Source organism: Lampetra planeri, chromosome 16 (assembly GCF_965212315.1).
Source record: "Lampetra planeri chromosome 16, kcLamPlan1.2.h2, whole genome shotgun sequence".
Classification (NCBI taxonomy): Eukaryota; Metazoa; Chordata; class Hyperoartia; order Petromyzontiformes; family Petromyzontidae; genus Lampetra; species Lampetra planeri.
The window spans coordinates 4,563,280-4,583,908 of record NC_136122.1 but is presented as its reverse complement, the minus strand read 5'-3'; the positions used below and the strand labels follow the sequence as shown (position 1 = coordinate 4,583,908).

The 20,629-nt window shown below is 50.7% G+C and overlaps 1 protein-coding gene across 3 annotated transcripts in view; it reads left to right on the top strand.

The window, feature by feature from the left end:
* The window catches only part of LOC144722949 (SH3 and multiple ankyrin repeat domains protein 2-like), a 679,767-nt gene extending 660,712 nt beyond the window's left edge, over positions 1 to 19,055 (top strand). For 2 of the 3 annotated variants that reach the window (XM_078601386.1, XM_078601388.1), the window contains exons 21-22: positions 418 to 2,494; positions 16,135 to 19,055. In XM_078601386.1, the coding sequence (XP_078457512.1) occupies positions 418 to 2,494; positions 16,135 to 16,789 (2,732 nt within the window). In that variant the 3' untranslated portion in view covers positions 16,790 to 19,055. The remainder of the gene's footprint in view (positions 1 to 417; positions 2,495 to 16,134) is intronic. The other variant, XM_078601389.1, reaches the window with a different exon arrangement.
* The last annotated feature ends 1,574 nt before the right edge of the window (positions 19,056 to 20,629 follow it).

The window sequence follows — 20,629 nt, the reverse complement described above, 5'->3', positions numbered from 1 at the left end:
TATACTTAGTTTATAGACCCAGTAGGGATGATGGGCTGAGTAGCACCTTGACCCTATTTAGAATTTACAAACCTTCACAAGGTGAAGTCGAATGCTCTGTCCACAATACCGTCCAGCAGGTTAACGCTGTCGTAATTGTCGATATTGTGACAATAGCATAATCCACTGCTAGATGAAGGCCTCCCCCGTGCCGTGTTTGTCACGTGGATTATTTGACTCTCCTTTGTTAGCACTGGTCACTGGCTGTTTGTGTAGGGGTCACCCAGGACCAGTTTGGATATCCCTCACCTCTTGGTGACAGCGCTAGAAATGAGCTCGCCAGACTCGCTGCACGGTGCGTGAACCTCGCCGCCGCCACCCCGCCTAAAATATCTCTCGTTGTCTCACCAACCCCGTCAACTTCGCCCGTTTCCCCAGCAGACACGCAGGAGAACGGCAAGTACGCAGAGCCGCCGATGAAGTTCGCCTACTCCATCCAGGAGCTGAACGACTACCACGAGAACGACCTCGGGGACGTCGTCGACATGGCCGAAATCCCCCCGCCCCCCAGCATGGCCCCTCCGCCCCTCCCCCCGGCCGACTACGGCGACGCCAGCGACGCCAGCGGCGACGACGACGACAACCAGCCGCCGCCGCCGCCGCCGTCGTACGCGCCGCCCGCCCCGCCGAGCCCCGTCCTCCCGGCGTTCGGCGCGGCCCACTCCACCTTCAGGCCCAACGGGGAGACGGCGGCGGCGGGCGGCCACCTCGCGCCGTCCAACGGCACCGCCAGGGGTGCCGTCCCGCGGGACCGTGAGCCGGCGAGCCCCGGGGACGGCGAGAAGCCCGATGTCGCGCACGCCAGGGCCCCCAAGAAGCCGCTGCGGCGCAAGGGGACGCTCATCAAGCAGGGCAACGTGGAGAGCAGCCCCGAGAAGGCGGCGGCGCTCGCCTCCGCGGGCCCCGGCGCCTCGGCCCCCGGCGCCATCCCGTCCATCGTCATCAAGGAGCCATCGACGAGCAGCAGCGGCGACGCGAGCCTCACGAGCAGCGTGGAGTACGAGGGGATGTCCGCGGAAGCGGGCGACGCCGGCGGAGGCGGGAAGGGCGGCGGCGGCGACGCGAAGGGGCCCTTCGCCGCCGCCATCGCCGGCGCGGTGCGCGATCGCGAGCGGCGGCTGGAGGAGAAGCGCAAGTCGATGGCGGCGCCGGCGCCCACGGGACAGGGAGGCGAGGCGGCGGGCGGGGCGGAGGAGCCGCCGTCGCCGCTGCTCACAGTGCCGCCGCCAGCCGGCCCGACGGCCCTGAGCGAGTCCCCCCGCGCCGACATGGCCCCGGGCCGCGAGGCGGCGGGCAGCGTGCACCCTCTGTCCGGCGAGGCGCTGCAGCCGACGTCGCCCATGGCGTTGATTCTGGCGGCGCGGCAGCGGGCGATGAACCGCCAGTCGTCGCGCCGCCCCGGCGATCGCGCGTCCAGGAGCGAGGTCGACGGGAGCGTGACCGGCGACGGCCCTTCCTCCGCCGCCGCGGTCCGCGTCGCCAACGGCGAGAGGGAGTCGGGGGACGAGGCCTCGAACCTCAAGCCCCCGAGCGCCATTCCGCCGCTGCCGCCGAATCCGCCGCCGGACGGCGCGTTGGCGGCCGCCGCTGCGGGGGCGGGGGCGGCGACCCCGGGGCACGTGATCCAGAAGGCACAGAGTGTGGAGGGCGAGGACGACTTCGTGTTCTCGGACCCCCTGCCGCCGCCCCTACAGTTCTGCAACAGCTTCGAGAGCTCCGACGAGCAGATGGGCGACCAGGTGCTGGAGAAGATCAAGCTGCGGTCGACCAAACCCAACGACCCCGAGCGTAGGAACACGAGGACGGTGAAGCCCGCGGCCTCCATGAGCCCCTACGAGCGGATCCTGGCGAGCATGATGCAGATGCCCATGAGGGGCACGGCCGCGGCAGCCAGCGCCGCGAGCCACTCGGACTCAGTGGACGCGAGCGCGGACTCGGGCCTCGAGGAGATGGACAGCAGGAGCAGCAGCGAGACGACGAGCATCGTCTCGACGGCGTCCAACGTCTCCACCGTCTCCTCCGAGGGCGGGGAGGCTGCTGATGGGCACAAGGAGCACCACCGGCAACAGCAGCACGCGCGCTCACAGATCACCAACAAGCCGGCGAGGTTCACCATGAACAACGTCTCGTCGCCGCCCCCCTTCTCGGGGCCGCCGCAGAGGCAAAACTCGAAGGGGCCGTCGACACCCAGCACGCCCGTGTCGCCAGGCGCGCCGCCGCTCCCCGGCGCCAACGGCGCCACGCCAAAGGCCTCGGGCTTCCCGAGGAGGTCCAAGCTGTGGGGGGAGCAGCCGTCGGAAATGGGCAGGAACGGCGGCGTCGTCGGCGGGAGCCTGGACACAGGCAACGCCAAGTCGAACGTCATGAACGAGCTGAACTCCAAGCTGCAGCAGATGAGCGTGCCCACGCGCACCGGCAGCCTCCTGGGGACCAGGTCGTCCGGGCCGGCATCGAGGTAAGGGTTTCACGCAGCTGCTGCTCGAGTGGCACGGGCCCAGGGACTCCCGAAAAGACCGAGCGGACAGCAGCAAACAGCGCTGTTAACGCTGTAATGCATACCGGGCAATACGTTTCTTGAATTGAGCAAGGTTATAGCAAGTTGGCGGATAGGGGGCCGAAGACACCATCTTAATGGAGTTCTAAAGTTTTGACCGGTGTGGTGGTTGAACACTGTGGGGATGAGACGGAACACGGAGTCTGGTAGATCGAGTCCGCAACATTAGTGGGGGAGAATCGATAAGCGAAGTGACGACCCAGAGTAAAATCCACGCCGAGTCCCTGACCGTTCCATTTATGGAGAAGACACACCTTCTCCCGCATGATGTTCGGGCACGGCGGTGGAGCGGTCCCCACTGTCGTTGTGGAAAAGAGTAACCGGGGGCCATTCCTTTTGTGGATTGTCGCTCTGCGCTCGTTGAAGTGGACTGCCAGCTTGTGGGAAGTCGGCAATGGGTTCCGATTGTACGGTGCGGTGTTATGCGCGAGATCGAGTTGTTTCGGCCGGATTCCCGAAGAAAGCTTCCGGCGCGCAAAGCTGAAACGTCGGCCCGGTGTGCCGAGCACCGTACAGTACACGTACGATCTGAAACACATCGGAGAGCCAGGCAGCACAACCGCGAAAAAGTTGTATTCGTCATTCTTTGGCGAATAATGCATAATTTACACCACTAGTTCAGAATAACTCGTAAAGATAATTTGAGTGGGGAGTTACTTTCAATTTTGTGCTGGATAAACGAACTTACTACATATCACCAGTAGAATATATACATTTATACTGTGGATGAACTCGTCCCTTCCACAAGAATGTGGAATTTACACCACTACCTTCGCATTAGCCAGTGCTCATTTGCGTATCGTGATGCTTCTCGAGCAGTAGGTTTTACGACATGCATGCGCCACTGTTTTCTCATTCGTCTCGGAAGTCGTCTCTCTCACGGCAAGCTGCCTTCCGAATCTCCGCCGCGTGTAGATAACGTTGCCAAAGCGGCGGTGAAATCGTTGCCATTTTTTGCTCCACCGCAAAAAAAAGTAACGGTGCGATTCCCACCACCGTCGCTTAGTGAATTGGCGAAGAGGGCCGACTGACGAAGTTGACATTTTTGCGCCACCGCAAAAGATGGCAACGCGTGCGTCATCTCACTTGTTACGTGCGCAGCCCTTGCCGATAATATTTGATGGGACCGGCAATCTTTGAGTTGACCGCAAGCAACGGCGGAACGACGCGAGGCATCACACACAACTGTAACGGCGTGGCCCGCACAATCTCAACTAACTGGACCCTTCCCACATATTTAAAGCGACAACGCTTATACCTTTCGCTGGACCCGTGGCTTTTTCCTGTGACAATACAACGTTCTGTTTAAAAAAAAAAACATTAAAATAATATATTCACATGGCACGTGATCTAATCGGGATGCGATTTAAACTCATCTAATGGTACAAGCAAACGATTGCAGGGCTGCAGCTTTAGCTCATTTGACTCTTATTAAACTAAAACTTACACAAGATTTATTTGACCAGATAAGGCCCAGTGGTCAGTTGCCTCACCACTGGGCCAATTGCAAGCGGTAAGACTCCGTTTGCAATGGACTCGGTGGTGAGGGAACTCACTGCTGGACTGATCCGGCCACTCACAGGTGAGATGGTGCCGTAACCTCTCCGTGCAGCTCGGATGCGCGTTAGACGTTTCGGTCACTTTTCAATGAGACAGTCGTGAAAACAGACACACACACAATAGGCAGTAGATATGCTCATTTATCCTCTGACAGCTTCCTACTGTCAGAACGTGATGCTTTCCCTCGGGCATTGTAACAGTCGTGGGAGGTCGGCGGGTTGCTCGTAGTGGGTCGGTTTGCGCAGGGGTAACGGTGCAAGTCCCACCACCGTCGCTTCGTGAATTGGCGAAGAGGGCGACTGGCGAAGTTGACATTAATGATGAGGACGTGACACCGTTGTCAAGCGTGCTGCCTGTAAAAGAATTACCCACAGCACATTTATATAAACGTGAATATATATATTTTAGATAATTCACATCCCACTGTGATTATCTCTTTTATAGATGACTATTATTTATTTTATGAATGACTTAAAAAAGAGAGGTAATATTGTCATCCTGTCAGCCGACAAGGGAAATGCCACTTTCATCATGGATAAAACCACATACAACAACAAAATCCAGGACCTTTTCAATGATGGCTGCTAAACCAAAATTAACAGAGACCCTACCAATAGCGTGACTACTAAAATCCACATGCATACACACACACACGCAGGCACACACTCAATTCATAGCCACGATAGCTGCAATAAGGTAAAAAATTCACTTAACGGTATGCATTGTACATGCAGCCAAACAATTGGCTGTTGCATTAGAAGCAATGGTGCTGGGGTGTATTGTTGGGCATATTTTAAATAAATAAATTAAGCCTTTTGGTAGCTATAAACAACAATGCACTGGACCGGCTTTAACAACCAGTTGAGACCACATTAAAACGCTTGCTTCTTTTGCAAACGAAACGTGTGGGTTTAAACAATGTGGAGAGAGAAAAACCCGCTGCCAAACACCGGAGAGGACCCTCTTGGTGACGTCCTTGCTCATAGGTGTGCAGCGTAGAGAAGCGCAGGTGCTGTGGTGGCACGCAGAGGTCAGGCCCAAGGGTAAGTGCTGAAGCCTGATGATGAGATGTTGTGAAAGCCAGCCTTGGAGGTCCGGTGTTAGCTAACAACAGTTGCGGGATCTGGCATGAGGAAGGAAGCGATGGACAGGTGTGATGACGTCAACGGTAGCAATGCACACATTCGTGAAAAGGCTTTGACGGTCGCGACTCGGGGGCTCTGCGGAGTCCAGGCTCCGACGTTCCTCGTAGGCCCAACGAAATGGATGAGAGCAGCCTTCAGCCGCCTCTGAAAACATGCTGGTGGATTTGATGATGATGCTGCTCCTGCTGTAGCTGACGCTGCGTATGTTGTAGCGGGATGCAATTGACATTGAATGCGATGACCTCTTCGCTGTCAGTTATGCCAGCTGCTAAAATCTTACTTAGCCAAGAGAGAGGGCATTATGGTATTCCTCTCTCAATAGTTATGTAACATTTCGCGAGGGACTTGCTGACTTGCAGCTTCAACTCGAGCATTAAATACCACCGATGGGGCCATTTGCGGTAACTGGTTTTGGATGTGAATCCTGCTGGGACGTGTTTTTATTTGCACTGTGGCTTAGCTGTAAAACTGAAAACCACGCAGCAAGGGCAGCTGCTGGATGCTTTACAAACAACACGTGAGCCCAAGACGCGCGTTGTTAGGCCATTGTTGACCCGATGGCACCTCGGTGAAAAACACAAATCTCATACAGAATGCTTCTTTTTTACATTTAATAACACTGAGTTAAACAAGATACGCAGTTGCCTTCAAACGGGGGTTTATTGCAGGGTAAAGGCATTCAAAGCCCTGCGTCATTCCCCAGCACAAGCATGAAAGTATTGAGAGGTCACAGAGAAATGTGCGGCAGTAGGTAACGTGTCGGCACATCACTTGCAGCGGTGGGGTGCAGTGTGGGTATTTACTCTCTTTTACTCCATCCACATCCCATCTAACCAAATGGGTGAAACCCTAACAAACCATAACCATTCACTTTACTGGAAAAAAGTGTGGAATCTTGGTGGTGGTGGTCGTGGAAATTCACCCTCTCCTGACTGTGTTACAGTACTTCATTAAGATAGCAGATTGTAAACTAACACTGACAATGGCTCACGCCTTTTGGGTTGTTGCCAGGAGCTGTGTCTTTGTTGTGTCAAACGTTTCCCCACTTTTCAAGAGCGTTTGTACTGGTGTCATGCAGATGCTATGTGCAATAATTACATGTTCATATTCATTTCCAACCAGCTGGCTTGACTCGATGAAAATTCGAACAGTGTTTGATAATAATATTCCACATTGATGTATCATGCATTTAATATTCTGAGCTTGTGAGAAATTTGGCCGGGTGTCTCACTGGTTAGGGTTGCCACGGTGGCGAGATGTTATCTCCCTCACCTGGTGTGCAGGAGTCTGTGGGTTCGATCCTGACCCTGACGGTGCCTGTGTAGTGACGTGGAATTGGGTCACTGGCGCATAGCGCTGGTTGCCTGCACAGAAGGGGATCGGAGGTGTAGTAGCCCTGTCTGCCAGCAGGACGTTATGAGCCGGAGAGAGGGATGTGAGGCAAGGGGGACAGAGGGGATACGTGTGGTAAAGCCCCGGAACCTTCTGGTGGGTTCTAGAGGGGGGGCGTGTGTCGAAGGCGGAGCGAGGCCACGCTGGGTGTATCAAGGAAAGACCCCGAGCGAGGGTTCGGGACTGTTGCTTGGAGTGGAACCGTCGTGCTGCTGGAGGCCTCGTCACCATCTTTACCTCGTCGGCGTCGTTGGTCAGGCAGCCTGTTAGCTGTCCTGACCCTAGCATAGTTACCTCTTGTCCCTGTGAAGGCCATAATAAATATAGTGCCTCCTACTGTTAGTGTCTCCGAGTTATACACTACACCTGTGCATTTGGAGATTGCATGATTTTGCCGTGATCATTTGGATTTCTTTCCTGGTCCTTCAGTTTTTCTCTCCACATTTTTCCCTCCACATTTTTCTCTCCACATTTTTCTCCAACATGTGTTTAGAGTATTTGGCTGCTATAAATTTTCACATAATGAGCCACTTAGTTGAGCTATCATTTGTGGCCAGGTCGCTTCTTAAAAATAGCGATATAGCTCAGTGGGCTTTACCTGGAAAAATAACAAAGCGTTTGGTTTTAGATTCATAAGAATACTTGATTGAAATATTTGTCTGAAGTCGAACCAACCCATTATTCTTTTGAAGTTAATAAAATAGGTACCACTCTGGCAAGTCAACACTCGATGTCCTAGATGTGGTTAGGTAAGCAAACATTGCGTCAGAACACTGGGCCAAGCATGGCTGTGTTCCTGGGTTCAAATCTGGGCATCCACCCATTAAAAGTAGATGTCCTCAAGAGAAACTGTCTCCGACCTTGGAAACATGTTGGGAGCCACGTTGGTGAGATGTTAACTACCTTGCCTGGTATACAGGAGGTCGTGGGTTCGATCCCGACTCTCACGCCTGTATACTTGGAGTTTTCATGTTCTCCCCGTGATCGCGTGGATTTTTCACTGGTCTTCTGGTTATTCCTTCCACATTTCAAAATGTGCGTTTCGAGTATTTGGCTGCTATAAATTTCCACATGATGATAAGCCACTTCGTTGAGCTATCATTTGTGGCCAGGTCGCTTCTTAAAAATAGCTACATAGCTCAGTGGGCCTTACCTGGTAAAAAGAAAAAGACTCGTGAAGTTCATGAAACTGAACCCATGGAGATCAATGGAGGTGATGAGACTGCTCCACGCTCTGTGAGCAGGGAGATGCTCTGACTTCGCAGCTTGTGGGCATTAACACATTCCTGCGGATGGAGCTGGTTGGAATGTTGGGTTGCTTGGTCGATGGCCAGGGTCAACGGCGTCGTGGTGTATTCCGCAAATATGGCCGACTGTGAGGGCGGGCACAAGCCGGCGTGAGTAGGTTAAACGTTGAGTTTTATAAGGGCACCCACGGGGTGACCAGCCCCTCCCCACTCAGCCCCACCCCACTCAGCCCCACCCCACTCAACCCCACCCCACTCAGCCCCACCCCACTCAGCCCCACCCCACTCAGCCCCACCCCACTCAGCCCCACCCCACTCAGCCCCACTCCACTCAGCCCCACCCCACCCAGCCCCACCCCTCCCACCCCCCACCCAGCCCCTCCCCACCCTCCCCACCCAGCCCCTCTCCACCCAGCCCCACCCCTGTCATTTTTGGATGCAGGACAGACAGACAGAATAATCCCCTGTAGGCCGGTGTAACCAGGAGGTTCCTACCAGTATTATTGTTTGTACAGTATAATTTACATTTCCATCACAGACACGAACGTCAATTATATTGCCTCCGCCTCCCCCCACATTGTCATGCTTTTGTTGCGTAATCAGAAGCGTGCAGTCCAATGGGTGGTGACTGGAGGCGGACGGCGCATGAAATTGTTTAGCGTCACTTTTGCCACACAACCTGCTCCCAAACAAGTTTTGTCTCTCTGTTGAACCACCGTTCCTAATCCGTCCGCACAAATGTTCTGACCCCCCCCTCCCCAAAATCAATCGTCTGAAACCAAAGCCATAGAAACAACAAAACCGAATTCCGCACTCCACGCACACGGGCACCACGCGCGGCAAGGCGGCACTACTAGCCACGTTTACTTGGGCCACCTCAATAATGTGGAAGTCTTCATCTCAGTTGCACGGAGAGATCTCTTGGCCAACTCTGGTCACTAAAGAACTTGCGGCTTTAAAAGCCAGCTTCTAACCTCTCTCTGCTCAGGAGCCACGGACAACTGCCAGTCACTGGCTGGCCTGCTGGACGCTGTCTCAGTCTCTCTTTCTTTTGTGTGGCATGGTGGGGGGGGGGGGGCAACTATATGTGTCGGAGTTGAATGTTAAGGTAATTCAACAAATCCAAGGAGGCGATAGACGCTGTGCGGATTGAAAATATATTTTTTTTCTCATATTAAAGCTTATTTTTGGGTTAGATGACATAAACATCAGCCGATTTGCCAGAATTCTGGCAAATTTGCCTGATGAAGCTGGTTGTAATGACCAGCGAAAATGTGCCTGAAGAAGCTGGTTGTAATGACGAGTGTAACGTCGTACTCAAAATGTAAATGTTGTGGGTTTACTCTCCAAAACAAACGGTGTGCTGAAGTAGTAACCAATTGGCACGTTTTGTTAAGGTGACAAACCTTCCGGAATTTACTGTGTCGGATGCTGGTGGTAGGGTTAACGACACATTTATATTTACACGATCTAACCCCCCAAAAAAACGTTATTATGGATAATATAGGTTCGCGAAAGCCGCCGACGTGTTAAGATGTGTGGATTGCAAGCAATGCCGCCAGCGTGTGCGTGGATTCGCGCACTCGTCGGCGATGTGGAGGACACTACGACCCCCTATTGCCGGCAAAGTGCAATAGCAGCAGCGGTTGTTCAAGCCTGAGATCTGACGGATTATTTTGGTCTTGCAGCGTTAGGTTCAATGTGATTCATCATTGTTTTTTTGGGGGGGTGGAGGGGTTAGACTACATAATGATCTGGCCAAAGCTGCGTCGCTAAGAACCCTGCAGCACCTGACACAGCCAAACAAATTTAATTGTCACATGGTGTACGAGCGTTTGATGCGCCAATAATTATCGCTTCAGCTCGCCGATAAGTAAACCTAGAGTTATACATTTTTTTTTTTATTAAATAGCTTTTATTCCAGGCTCTGAACCGCCCCCTACTTTCACCCCCTTCCATATGCATAATATTCATGCGCACAAAAGCAAATATGGTGATGTTCACCTATAATCCAGAAACATTTAGGTGGGGTTAGTGGATCATGTGAACATCATGTGCTGGAGACACCCCACCTGCAAGGCAACTGGGTGCCTCCGAGAGGCAGTACAGCAACATAGGTCAACATCCCCTTGGATCTGTGGGATTTCTTCCAGGCACCTCGGTGCCCCTCTGTGGTGAGATGTTAACTACCTCACCCGGTATACAGGAGGTCATGGGTTCAATCCAGACCCTGGCACCTGTATATTTGGAGTTTGCGTGTCTCTCTCTCTCCCCGTTGTTGTGTGGATTTTTCTCCAGGTCCTCCTGTTTTTCCCTCCACATTTAAAATCAACGTGCGTTCAGAGTATTTGACCTGCTATACATTTCCATGTAATGAGTTACTTCGTTGATATATCGTTTGTGGCCAGGTTGCATCTGAAAAAGAGCTATATAGCTCAGTGGGCCTTACCTGGTAAAATAAAAGTAGTTTAGTTTAAAAGTACTCCGGAAATTAATTGGACGAACAACTGCCGCTTAGCGAAAGAGTTGTGAGACTGAGTGAGGATTTGTTTTCTGGCTAGATAAAGGGACTCACAATTACCATAAATAGTTTTGTGTCATCCAACAGGGTCGCTTCTCAGCGTGACGTGACATTCGTCTGTTTGCGGGGAGGGGGGGGGGCTTTATAGAGAAATTACGAGTGCAGTAACCCGAGCGTGATGCATTTGGTCACGATAACATCTACGAAGTAATACCTGTGTGTATAATAATAACAAGAGCAACCTATCAATATTAGTATATTCACAGCAGTTACGTTTTTAATGTAAAAAAAAAATCTGCCTTGCTTGGCTTGCGCTGCGGAAAGTGTGACGGCGGCAGTTGGCTGCCCAGCGGCGATGCTCGTGCCCTGGGTTGGGCCGTGCGTTCGTTATGTTCTCTTTTGAAAGTCTGATGTCATTTTTAAACAGCAGCAGCAGCAGTAGCAGCGGAAGAGGCAATACATAAATGAATAAAAACCGACGCAGCCAAGCCGGGGCAGCAGCAAAGCGCAGTCTGCATTTTTGCCCCCTTTCCTGGCCCCCTTGCCCACCACCGGCACCTCCTGCGGGCACCGCCGCCGACGCCGCTGCCAGTGGGACGGGGTGGAAGCGCCGCGTCCTGTCGATTGCGAGGGAGAACGCCATTGTTAGAGTGGCCGAAGACGAAACAATTCAAACCTAAACTGTTTTATTTTACCAGGTAAGGCCCACTGAGCTATCTAGTTATTTTTCAGAAGCGACCTGGTTATCACAAATGATATCTCAATGAAGTGGCTTATCGAGTGAAAATGTATATCAGCAGCCAAATGCTCTGAACGCATGTTGATTTTAAATGTGGAGGGAAAAACCGGAGGACCCAGAGAAAAATCCACACGACCGCGGGGAGAGAGGCACGCACACTCCAATATACATGCGTCAGGGTTGGGATCGAACCCACGACCTCCTGTATACCAGGCGAGGTAGTTAACATCTCACCCCTGTGAATTGTGAGCGGCTGTGATTTGCGGCCTCGTGGGTGCGTTGTGGTTCGGCTATGCGAAGACGCGAGTGTCCACATACGCACGCGTTCACTTGTAAAACAGGTCACATTCTTGTCGAATTCTTACTCCCACCGCTGCTGATGGAAGGGCGTCCGCTGTAATGGTTTCTACAGAGCCCTTGTAGATGGTGTGTGACCTCCTGTAGATGGTGTTTGACCTACTCCTGTAGATGGTGTTTGACCTACTCCTGTAGATGGTGAGTGACCTACTACTGTAGATGGTGTTTGACCTACTCCTGTAGATGGTGAGTGATCTACTCCTGTAGATGGTGTTTGACCTACTCCTGTAGATGGTGTTTGACCTACTCCTGTAGATGGTGTTTGACCTACTCCTGTAGATGGTGTTTGACCTACTCCTGTAGATAGTGTGTGACCTACTCCTTTAGATAGTGTTTGACCTACTCTTGTAGATGGTGTTTGACCTACTCCTGTAGATGGTGTTTGACCTACTCCTGTAGATGGTGTTTGACCTACTCCTGTAGATGGTGTTTGACCTACTCCTGTAGATGGTGTTTGACCTACTCCTGTAGATGGTGAGTGACCTACTCCTGTAGATGGTGTTTGACCTACTCCTGTAGATGGTGTGCGACCAACTCCTGTAGATGGTGTTTGACCTACTCCTGTAGATGGTGTGCGACCTACTCCTGTAGATGGTGAGTGACCTACTCCTGTAGATGGTGTTTGACCTACTCCTGTAGATGGTGTTTGACCTACTCCTGTAGATGGTGTTTGACCTACTCCTGTAGATGGTGAGTGACCTACTCCTGTAGATGGTATGTGATCTACTCCTGTAGATGGTGTGTAATCTACTCCTGTAGATGGTGTTTGACCTACTTCTATAGATGGTGTGTGACCTACTCCTGTAGATGGTGTTTGACCTACTCCTGTAGATGGTGTTTGACCTACTCCTGTAGATGGTGTTTGACCTACTCCTGTAGATGGTGTTTGACCTACTCCTGTAGATGGTGAGTGACCTACTCCTGTAGATGGTGTTTGACCTACTCCTGTAGATGGTGAGTGACCTACTCCTGTAGATGGTGTGTGACCTACTCCTGTAGATGGTGTTTGACCTACTCCTGTAGATGGTGTGTGACCTACTCCTGTAGATGGTGTTTGACCTACTCCTGTAGATGGTGTGTGACCTACTCCTGTAGATGGTGTTGACCTACTCCTGTAGATGGTGTTTGACCTACTCCTGTAGATGGTGTTTGACCTACTCCTGTAGATGGTGTTTGACCTACTCCTGTAGATGGTGAGTGACCTACTCCTGTAGATGGTGTTTGACCTACTCCTGTAGATGGTGTGTGACCTACTCCTGTAGATGGTGTTTGACCTACTCCTGTAGATGGTGTTTGACCTACTCCTGTAGATGGTGTTTGACCTACTCCTGTAGATAGTGTTTGACCTACTCCTGTAGATGGTGTTTGACCTACTCCTGTAGATGGTGTTTGACCTACTCCTGTAGATGGTGAGTGATCTACTCCTGTAGATGGTGTTTGACCTACTCCTGTAGATGGTGTTTGACGTACTCCTGTAGATGGTGTTTGACCTACTCCTGTAGATGGTGTTTGACCTACTCCTGTAGATGGTGTTTGACCTACTCCTGTAGATGGTGTTTGACCTACTCCTGTAGATGGTGAGTGACCTACTCCTGTAGATGGTGTTTGACCTACTCCTGTAGATGGTGAGTGACCTACTCCTGTAGATGGTGTTTGACCTACTCCTGTAGATGGTGAGTGACCTACTCCTGTAGATGGTGTGCGACCTACTCCTGTAGATGGTGAGTGACCTACTCCTGTAGATGGTGTTTGACCTACTCCTGTAGATGGTGTTTGACCTACTCCTGTAGATGGTGTTTGACCTACTCCTGTAGATGGTGAGTGACCTACTCCTGTAGATGGTATGTGATCTACTCCTGTAGATGGTGTGTGATCTACTCCTGTAGATGGTGTTTGACCTACTTCTATAGATGGTGTTTGACCTACTCCTGTAGATGGTGTTTGACCTACTCCAGTAGATGGTGTTTGACCTACTCCTGTAGATGGTGTTTGACCTACTCCAGTAGATGGTGTTTGACCTACTCCAGTAGATGGTGTGTGATCTACTCCTGTAGATAGTGTTTGACCTACTCCTGTAGATGGTGTTTGACCTACTCCTGTAGATGGTGAGTGACCTACTCCTGTAGATGGTGTTTGACCTACTCCTGTAGATGGTGTGTGACCTACTCCTGTAGATGGTGAGTGACCTACTCCTGTAGATGGTGTTTGACCTACTCCTGTAGATGGTGTGTGACCTACTCCTGTAGATGGTGTTTGACCTACTCCTGTAGATGGTGTTTGACCTTCTCCTGTAGATGGTGTTTGACCTACTCCTGTGGGTGGTGTTTGACCTACTCCTGTAGATGGTGTGTGACCTACTCCTGTAGATGGTGTTGACCTACTCCTGTAGATGGTGTTTGACCTACTCCTGTAGATGGTGTTTGACCTACTCCTGCAGATGGTGTTTGACCTACTCCTGTAGATGGTGAGTGACCTACTCCTGTAGATGGTGTTTGACCTACTCCTGTAGATGGTGTTTGACCTACTCCTGTGGGTGGTGTTTGACCTACTCCTGTAGATGGTGTTTGACCTACTCCTGTAGATGGTGAGTGACCTACTCCTGTGGGTGGTGTTTGACCTACTCCTGCAGATGGTGTTTGACCTACTCCTGTAGATGGTGAGTGACCTACTCCTGTAGATGGTGTTTGACCTACTCCTGTAGATGGTGAGTGACCTACTCCTGTAGATGGTGTTTGACCTTCTCCTGTAGATGGTGTTTGACCTACTCCTGTGGGTGGTGTTTGACCTACTCCTGTAGATGGTGTGTGACCTACTCCTGTAGATGGTGTTGACCTACTCCTGTAGATGGTGTTTGACCTACTCCTGTAGATGGTGTTTGACCTACTCCTGCAGATGGTGTTTGACCTACTCCTGTAGATGGTGAGTGACCAACTCCTGTAGATGGTGTTTGACCTACTCCTGTAGATGGTGAGTGACCTACTCCTGTAGATGGTGTTTGACCTACTCCTGTAGATGGTGTTTCACTTACTCCTGTAGATGGTGTGTGAACTACTCCTGTAGATGGTGTTTGACCTACTCCTGTAGATGGTGTTTGACCTACTCCTGTAGATGGTGAGTGACCTACTCCTGTAGATGGTTAGTGACCTACTCCTGTAGATGGTGTTTGACCTAATCCTGTAGATGCTGTTTCACTTACTCCTGTAGATAGTGTGTGAACTACTGTAGATGGTGTTTGACCTACTTCTGTAGATGGTGTTTGACCTACTCTTCCATGCTGGGGGGGGGGGTGAGATTTAAGATAATTTCACCATAGTTTAAACTGCCGCGCCGAGAGATCAGACCGAACCGGTGACCTCTGGATGGCAAGTTTAGTGTGCTGACTATTGCACCAAGGCAGCATGTATATATATAACATTTGTTTACTTACGATGTATGGTTACATAAGTGCGTGTATGTGTGTGTGTAAAAAGTAAAACGAAAATGTGACCCTGCGCTGGGACATTGGTTGGGCACAACTCATCTCAACTGGCAGTGTGCAGCGAGCAGTGGAAATTCCACATTACGTTGACAGGCAGCAGTCTCTCCACAGTAACGGACACTTTTGACTCATTTTGTCTCATCCAAGATGGACGACGGGCTGAGTTGAGCTCCAATTCGAATTTGAACTCCCAGCCTCGCAGTGGTGCGAGGCGGGTGCCCTGATTAGAGTACCAGGCCAGATAGAGCCACAGGGCCACCTTGCCTCAGCAACATTTAAATGAGAATGTTTTCCCCTTTTGTCTGGCAACAAAACAGCTGTGTTAAGTTGTTAAAACACCAAACTGAAACCGTTTACAAGGAATCATGTCTGCATTAACCACAATACTTGTGGTCAAAATGCAAACAAAAAACACACTCTGATAATATATGCATTGTCTTTGAAACTGATTGGTTTCCACCAGAGACAGCTTTCTTTTGAGCCTCGTCTTAAACGGTGTTAGACCAGAGGACGCCAAAAGAGTAATGCGAGCTCGGGGTGAGCATCCGGTTCTATCTCCCGGCATGGGAGTTGAAGCAATGGTGCAAATTTCTGATATCCCTCACTACCTCTCCCCCTTGCCCCCACTCCTCTGTCCACCCAAGCAGTAGGAATGGGTACACCACATTTAGTTGACTAGCAGGTTGTGTTGCAGTGGGATAGAGTCCACATTTTCCCAGACGCAGGGCTATGCATGGAAGAGCAGCCCAGATACCCTCCAGTGTGGTTCTCCTGCACTCCCTCTCGTGGAAGCTTTTTTTTTCGTCAGCAGTGGCATGTGCGAGTATTTGCAGGGCTGCACCTTTACCCATACAAATGAAGTCGTTCAATACTAGAACCTATACAGGGCGGTGCTTAGTTCAGTTGGCCTAGAGTCCCTGTTGAAGATTTCATAGGCCGATGCTGAGGGCAATTCCACCACAGGACAATGTAAAAAGTGAATTTCTGCCGCCATATAAACTCTACTGCACTTATCTTCATCGTCGCTATTGGGAGGCAGCGTCGCACGCTCTAGAATGTGATTATTAATACAAGCAATCGCTTTGTCGCTTTGTCTCCAAAGGCCGGCTGGTCCCTTCGGAGCGACGTTCACCGTGCGCCCGAAAACGAGCCAGCCCATCATGAAGCTACCGGGCGCCGCGGGCACAACAACACCGACAGCAGACGACCCCGAGGCCTCGTCCACCGTCGCGAGGACCCCGAATTCGCCGTCGCCAAACTCCTCGTCACGGCCGGACGTCGCCACTCCAACAACGCCGCCGGGTGCTGTCGCCAACTCGAACCTCAGTCTGGCTCCCAGCCAAAAACCGGGACCCAGCCCCCCGCAAACGCTGGCCCTGAACGCAAAGGCTGCGCCACACCCTAACCCGAACCACGGCGGCCACGTGGTCAACTCCAACGAGGTCCCGGCGGCGATGGCGGCGGCGAATTCGAGCCTCAACTCGAATCCAGTGGCGAGCAAGGCCCAGGGCGCGGGCGCCGCCGACGGCGGCAAGCCATTTTCACAGAAGCCGATCGGCCTGTGGAGCAAATACGACGTGGCGGACTGGCTCGACAGCCTGAACCTCAGCGAGCACAAGGAGCGCTTTCTGGACAACGAGATCGAGGGCACGCACCTCCCCAACCTGGAGAAGGAGGACTTTGTGGAGCTGGGCGTGACGCGCGTCGGCCACCGCATGAACATCGAGCGAGCCCTGAGGCAGCTGCTGAGCAGATAATGACTTCCAGACGTCACATTTTTTTCCGTGTTTCTCTCGCTCACTTTCTCTCTCTCTCCTCCTCTCTCTCTCTCTTGTCTCCCACTCGCACAGAAAATGTGGGCACTACCAATATCACCGCATACAGAAATACAAGAAAAATGTGTCGGGAAAAAAATACAATACCAGGACGCAAAATATATATATATTTACAGCTGCAGCAACGGCAATGCAAAAAAAGTGTTTCTCTTGCTTTTTATTTGAATTTGTTTATAAAAAAAAACGGTACTCGGTTACACGTTACGAACAAGACCTACTTTTCTGCGTATAGAAATTTTGGAGGGAATGGAATGAAAGGCCTTAGCGAGGATGCCAGGTTATTTTTTAACATCCCGTATTCGGCCCTCGTCGCGTACCGAGTAACGGAACCCCCCCCCCCCCCCCCCTGGGGGGGTCTCGTTCAAATGGACCTTTTTAGCACTACTTTGTATTGCATCAGAAGAAATGACCGTGTGGGGGGGGGGGAGTTTTATCGGTTTGTTCGCAGAGGTCGTCGAGCGTCGATGTGAAAAGGTTCATGGTATCCACTGCGCGACACGTCACACAGCCCCTTGCCCCCCCCCCCCTACTCCCGATGAGAAAGACTACTCCACGAGTTCACTTTACCGTGCTTTCCTCTTCGATCTAAATTCTGGAAAGGTCAACGCATGGGCACAAAATGCAATACACGGTTGGAGGCTCGTCGAAGCGCCCCTTTGGATAATCTTTTTTGACCATTAAAATGAAAGTGTTGATGCTTACACTGGACAAAGCAATGTAAAGATCGTAATGTGTAAATGTTTTTGAAAAGAATATGGTAGTTTCCTTTTAATCACTGGATCTTTGCTTCATGCTTGACAGCTGCAATGTTTTTTTTGTTCGTTTTGGCAGTGGATTTGGGGGGGGAGGGTGGATTATTTAGCCAGTGGTAAGACGGGACCCCCTTAGGAAATAATGGAACGTCCCACATTTCCATGCTTGCGCATGTGTTTGCTCCTTAAATATGTAGAGTTTAAGTAACAACTACTACCCTATGTTAAGGTGAAATAGTTTTTTTTGGAGTGATCCACATTGTAATGAGTCAGTGTATCTCTTAAATTTTTGGTGAATCGGTATAAATCTCAACTGAGTTGATCGATTCAGTTTTTGTTCTGATTCAGTTTTTGTTCTGTATTAATTTACAGATGTCAATTTGTAAATGGTGTAAACGCACTGTTTCATAATCCGATGGGGGTCTCCTATTATCCCCCTTTTTGTTTAGCAAATATATATTTAAATAAAACAAATATTCGTACATTTTTTTTTTGCTTGCTGAGAAGAATTAAAATATTCTATGAAAGAAAGAACTAGTTTATGTAATTTGCGTGATGGCGCTGCAAAGTATAAATTAAGTGGGTGGTTTTTTTATTGTTTTGTGGAATGATCGAGGTATATTGAGCTGTTCTCTTGAATGTGGGATCGCTTAGGAGGAGTAAAGGGGTTATGAGTTCACGGACTTTTAAATCCATAACCCAGGGGTGTCATTAGGGTTTCTGATGCATATAAAGTTGCCAAATATTGTACAGTTTGCAAATACACTACGACACGTGACAGTGTTGTTTTTCATATGAACTTTGTATATTTACAGGGTTATTATACTTGGGTAGTCTATATCTTAAAACAAATAAAAGTACATTTAGAAAGGTGAAGAATGTACCGAGATCATATATTATTCCGCATAGAGTTAATAATCTCAACATCATAAGTGTATTGATTAGCCCAACACCATGAGCGTGAACATTAGTGGAGTGAAGCTTGCTACATCTTATTCAACAGCAAATACATTCATGATAATCAAACTTTTAAAACAAAATAACAAAATAACAAAAAAACCTTACCCTTGATAAAAACCGAGTTTTTTTGTGGGGGGGGGGGGGACGTTTTTGCCATCGTAACCAAAATAAATTTTAGCGCTTCTTGAAATCTTAACGAGAGCACGATTTGCAAAATGCTTTGCCATTGTTAAACGCGACGTATTAACGGACGGTCGAATCACTCCGCCCGCTGCGCGTATAATCCTCTTCGCCCGCTCGGTCACGAACATTAACAGAGTCGCGTGGAGCCCTCACGACTTGCTGTCACACGGAAGAGGTTTTTGCGTTCCTTTGCGCGCCATGGAAATCCCGTCGCTTTTGTTTCTTGGGCGCGAAATATAATTGCGTCCAAATGACGACATGACATATATAAATAAATATATCGTTTAAACATAGTTTATGTTGAAACTACTTTTCGGTGTTTAAAGAAAGCAAGGGTGTATTTTGAGACTCATTTTAGATTTCTTTGTCTTTATGTTTCACGACGCGCAAACAATGTCACGTGTATTTTGGTCTTCCTGCTTGACGCGTAGCAATGTTTGTGTTGCGGATATTACTTTGCCTTCCATTCGTCACCTCGTTTGCTTTCTCTGCCAAGGGGCAACTTGCATTCGACAGCTGGATTCGTCAAGTGTGTAAGTAAACACTTGTACAGCATTAGCATTCTCCGTTCAAAGTTTCTCCCGCGCTCGAGCAAACAAGCATCGAGAGTGGTGCTCGCCTCCCACCGATGGCCCTGAGCCGGTGATGAACATTCCACGTCCCTGTGGAGTGAGCCAGTCTCATCACCACGATTATACATTTAATTTAACGTTCTTATAAAGCCCAGCTCCTGGCGTCAACTGCAGAGTGAAGCGTGATTTCATGAAGATCGCTGCTGACAGCAGACATCCTGTAACCTGCCTGGTGTTCACCCAAGACTCGCACACCACAGGGCCTCTACCTAATATCGACCTGAGGCCATGTTCAATTGGCTTTTTTGCTTTGTCAGTGTTTCCCTGCTCGCGTGAGCAAATGAGTGGTGCTCATCTGCCTCGGTTGCCCTGGGGCCAATGGCGACATTTCTATATTACCGTGATCGGGTCCAGTCTACCCACAGAATAATTGTTATCGTTTATCGGCCCCCATAGAGATGATAGCCTGAACTTACTTCCAAATCAGCAGTTGCGTTTGGCAACCCCTCCGATTGTGGATCAAGGTACCCTAACCACGGTGCGACCCAGCCATATTGTGAGTAGAGGCCACCCTAACCACGATGCCACCCAGACGGATTGTGAGTAGAGACCACCCCAACCACGATGCCACCCAGCCGGATTGTGAGTAGACACCACCCTAACCACGGTGCCACCCAGCCATATTGTGAGTAGAGACCACCCTAACCACGGTGCCACCCAGCCGGATTGTGAGTAGAGGCCACCCTAACCACGGTGCCACCCAGCCAGATTAAGTAGAGGCCACCCTAACCACGATGCCACCCAGCCAGATTGTGAGTAGAGACCACCCTAACCACGGTGCCACCCAGCCAGATTAAGTAGAGGCCCCCCCAACCACGGTGCGACCCAGACGGATTGTGAGTAGAGGCCACCCCAACCACGGTGCCACCCAGCCATATTGTGAGTAGAGACCACCCTAACCACGGTGCCACCCAGCCGGATTGTGAGTAGAGGCCACCCTAACCACGGTGCCACCCAGCCAGATTAAGTAGAGGCCACCCTAACCACGATGCCACCCAGCCAGATTGTGAGTAGAGACCACCCTAACCACGGTGCCACCCAGCCAGATTAAGTAGAGGCCCCCCCAACCACGGTGCGACCCAGACGGATTGTGAGTAGAGGCCACCCCAACCACGGTGCCACCCAGACGGTTTGTGAGTAGAGACCACCCTAACCACAATGCCACCCAGCCGGATCGCTAGCCCATTGAAGGCGCTTTGCAGCTATGCAGAGAACTGCCGACACTCCAACGATAA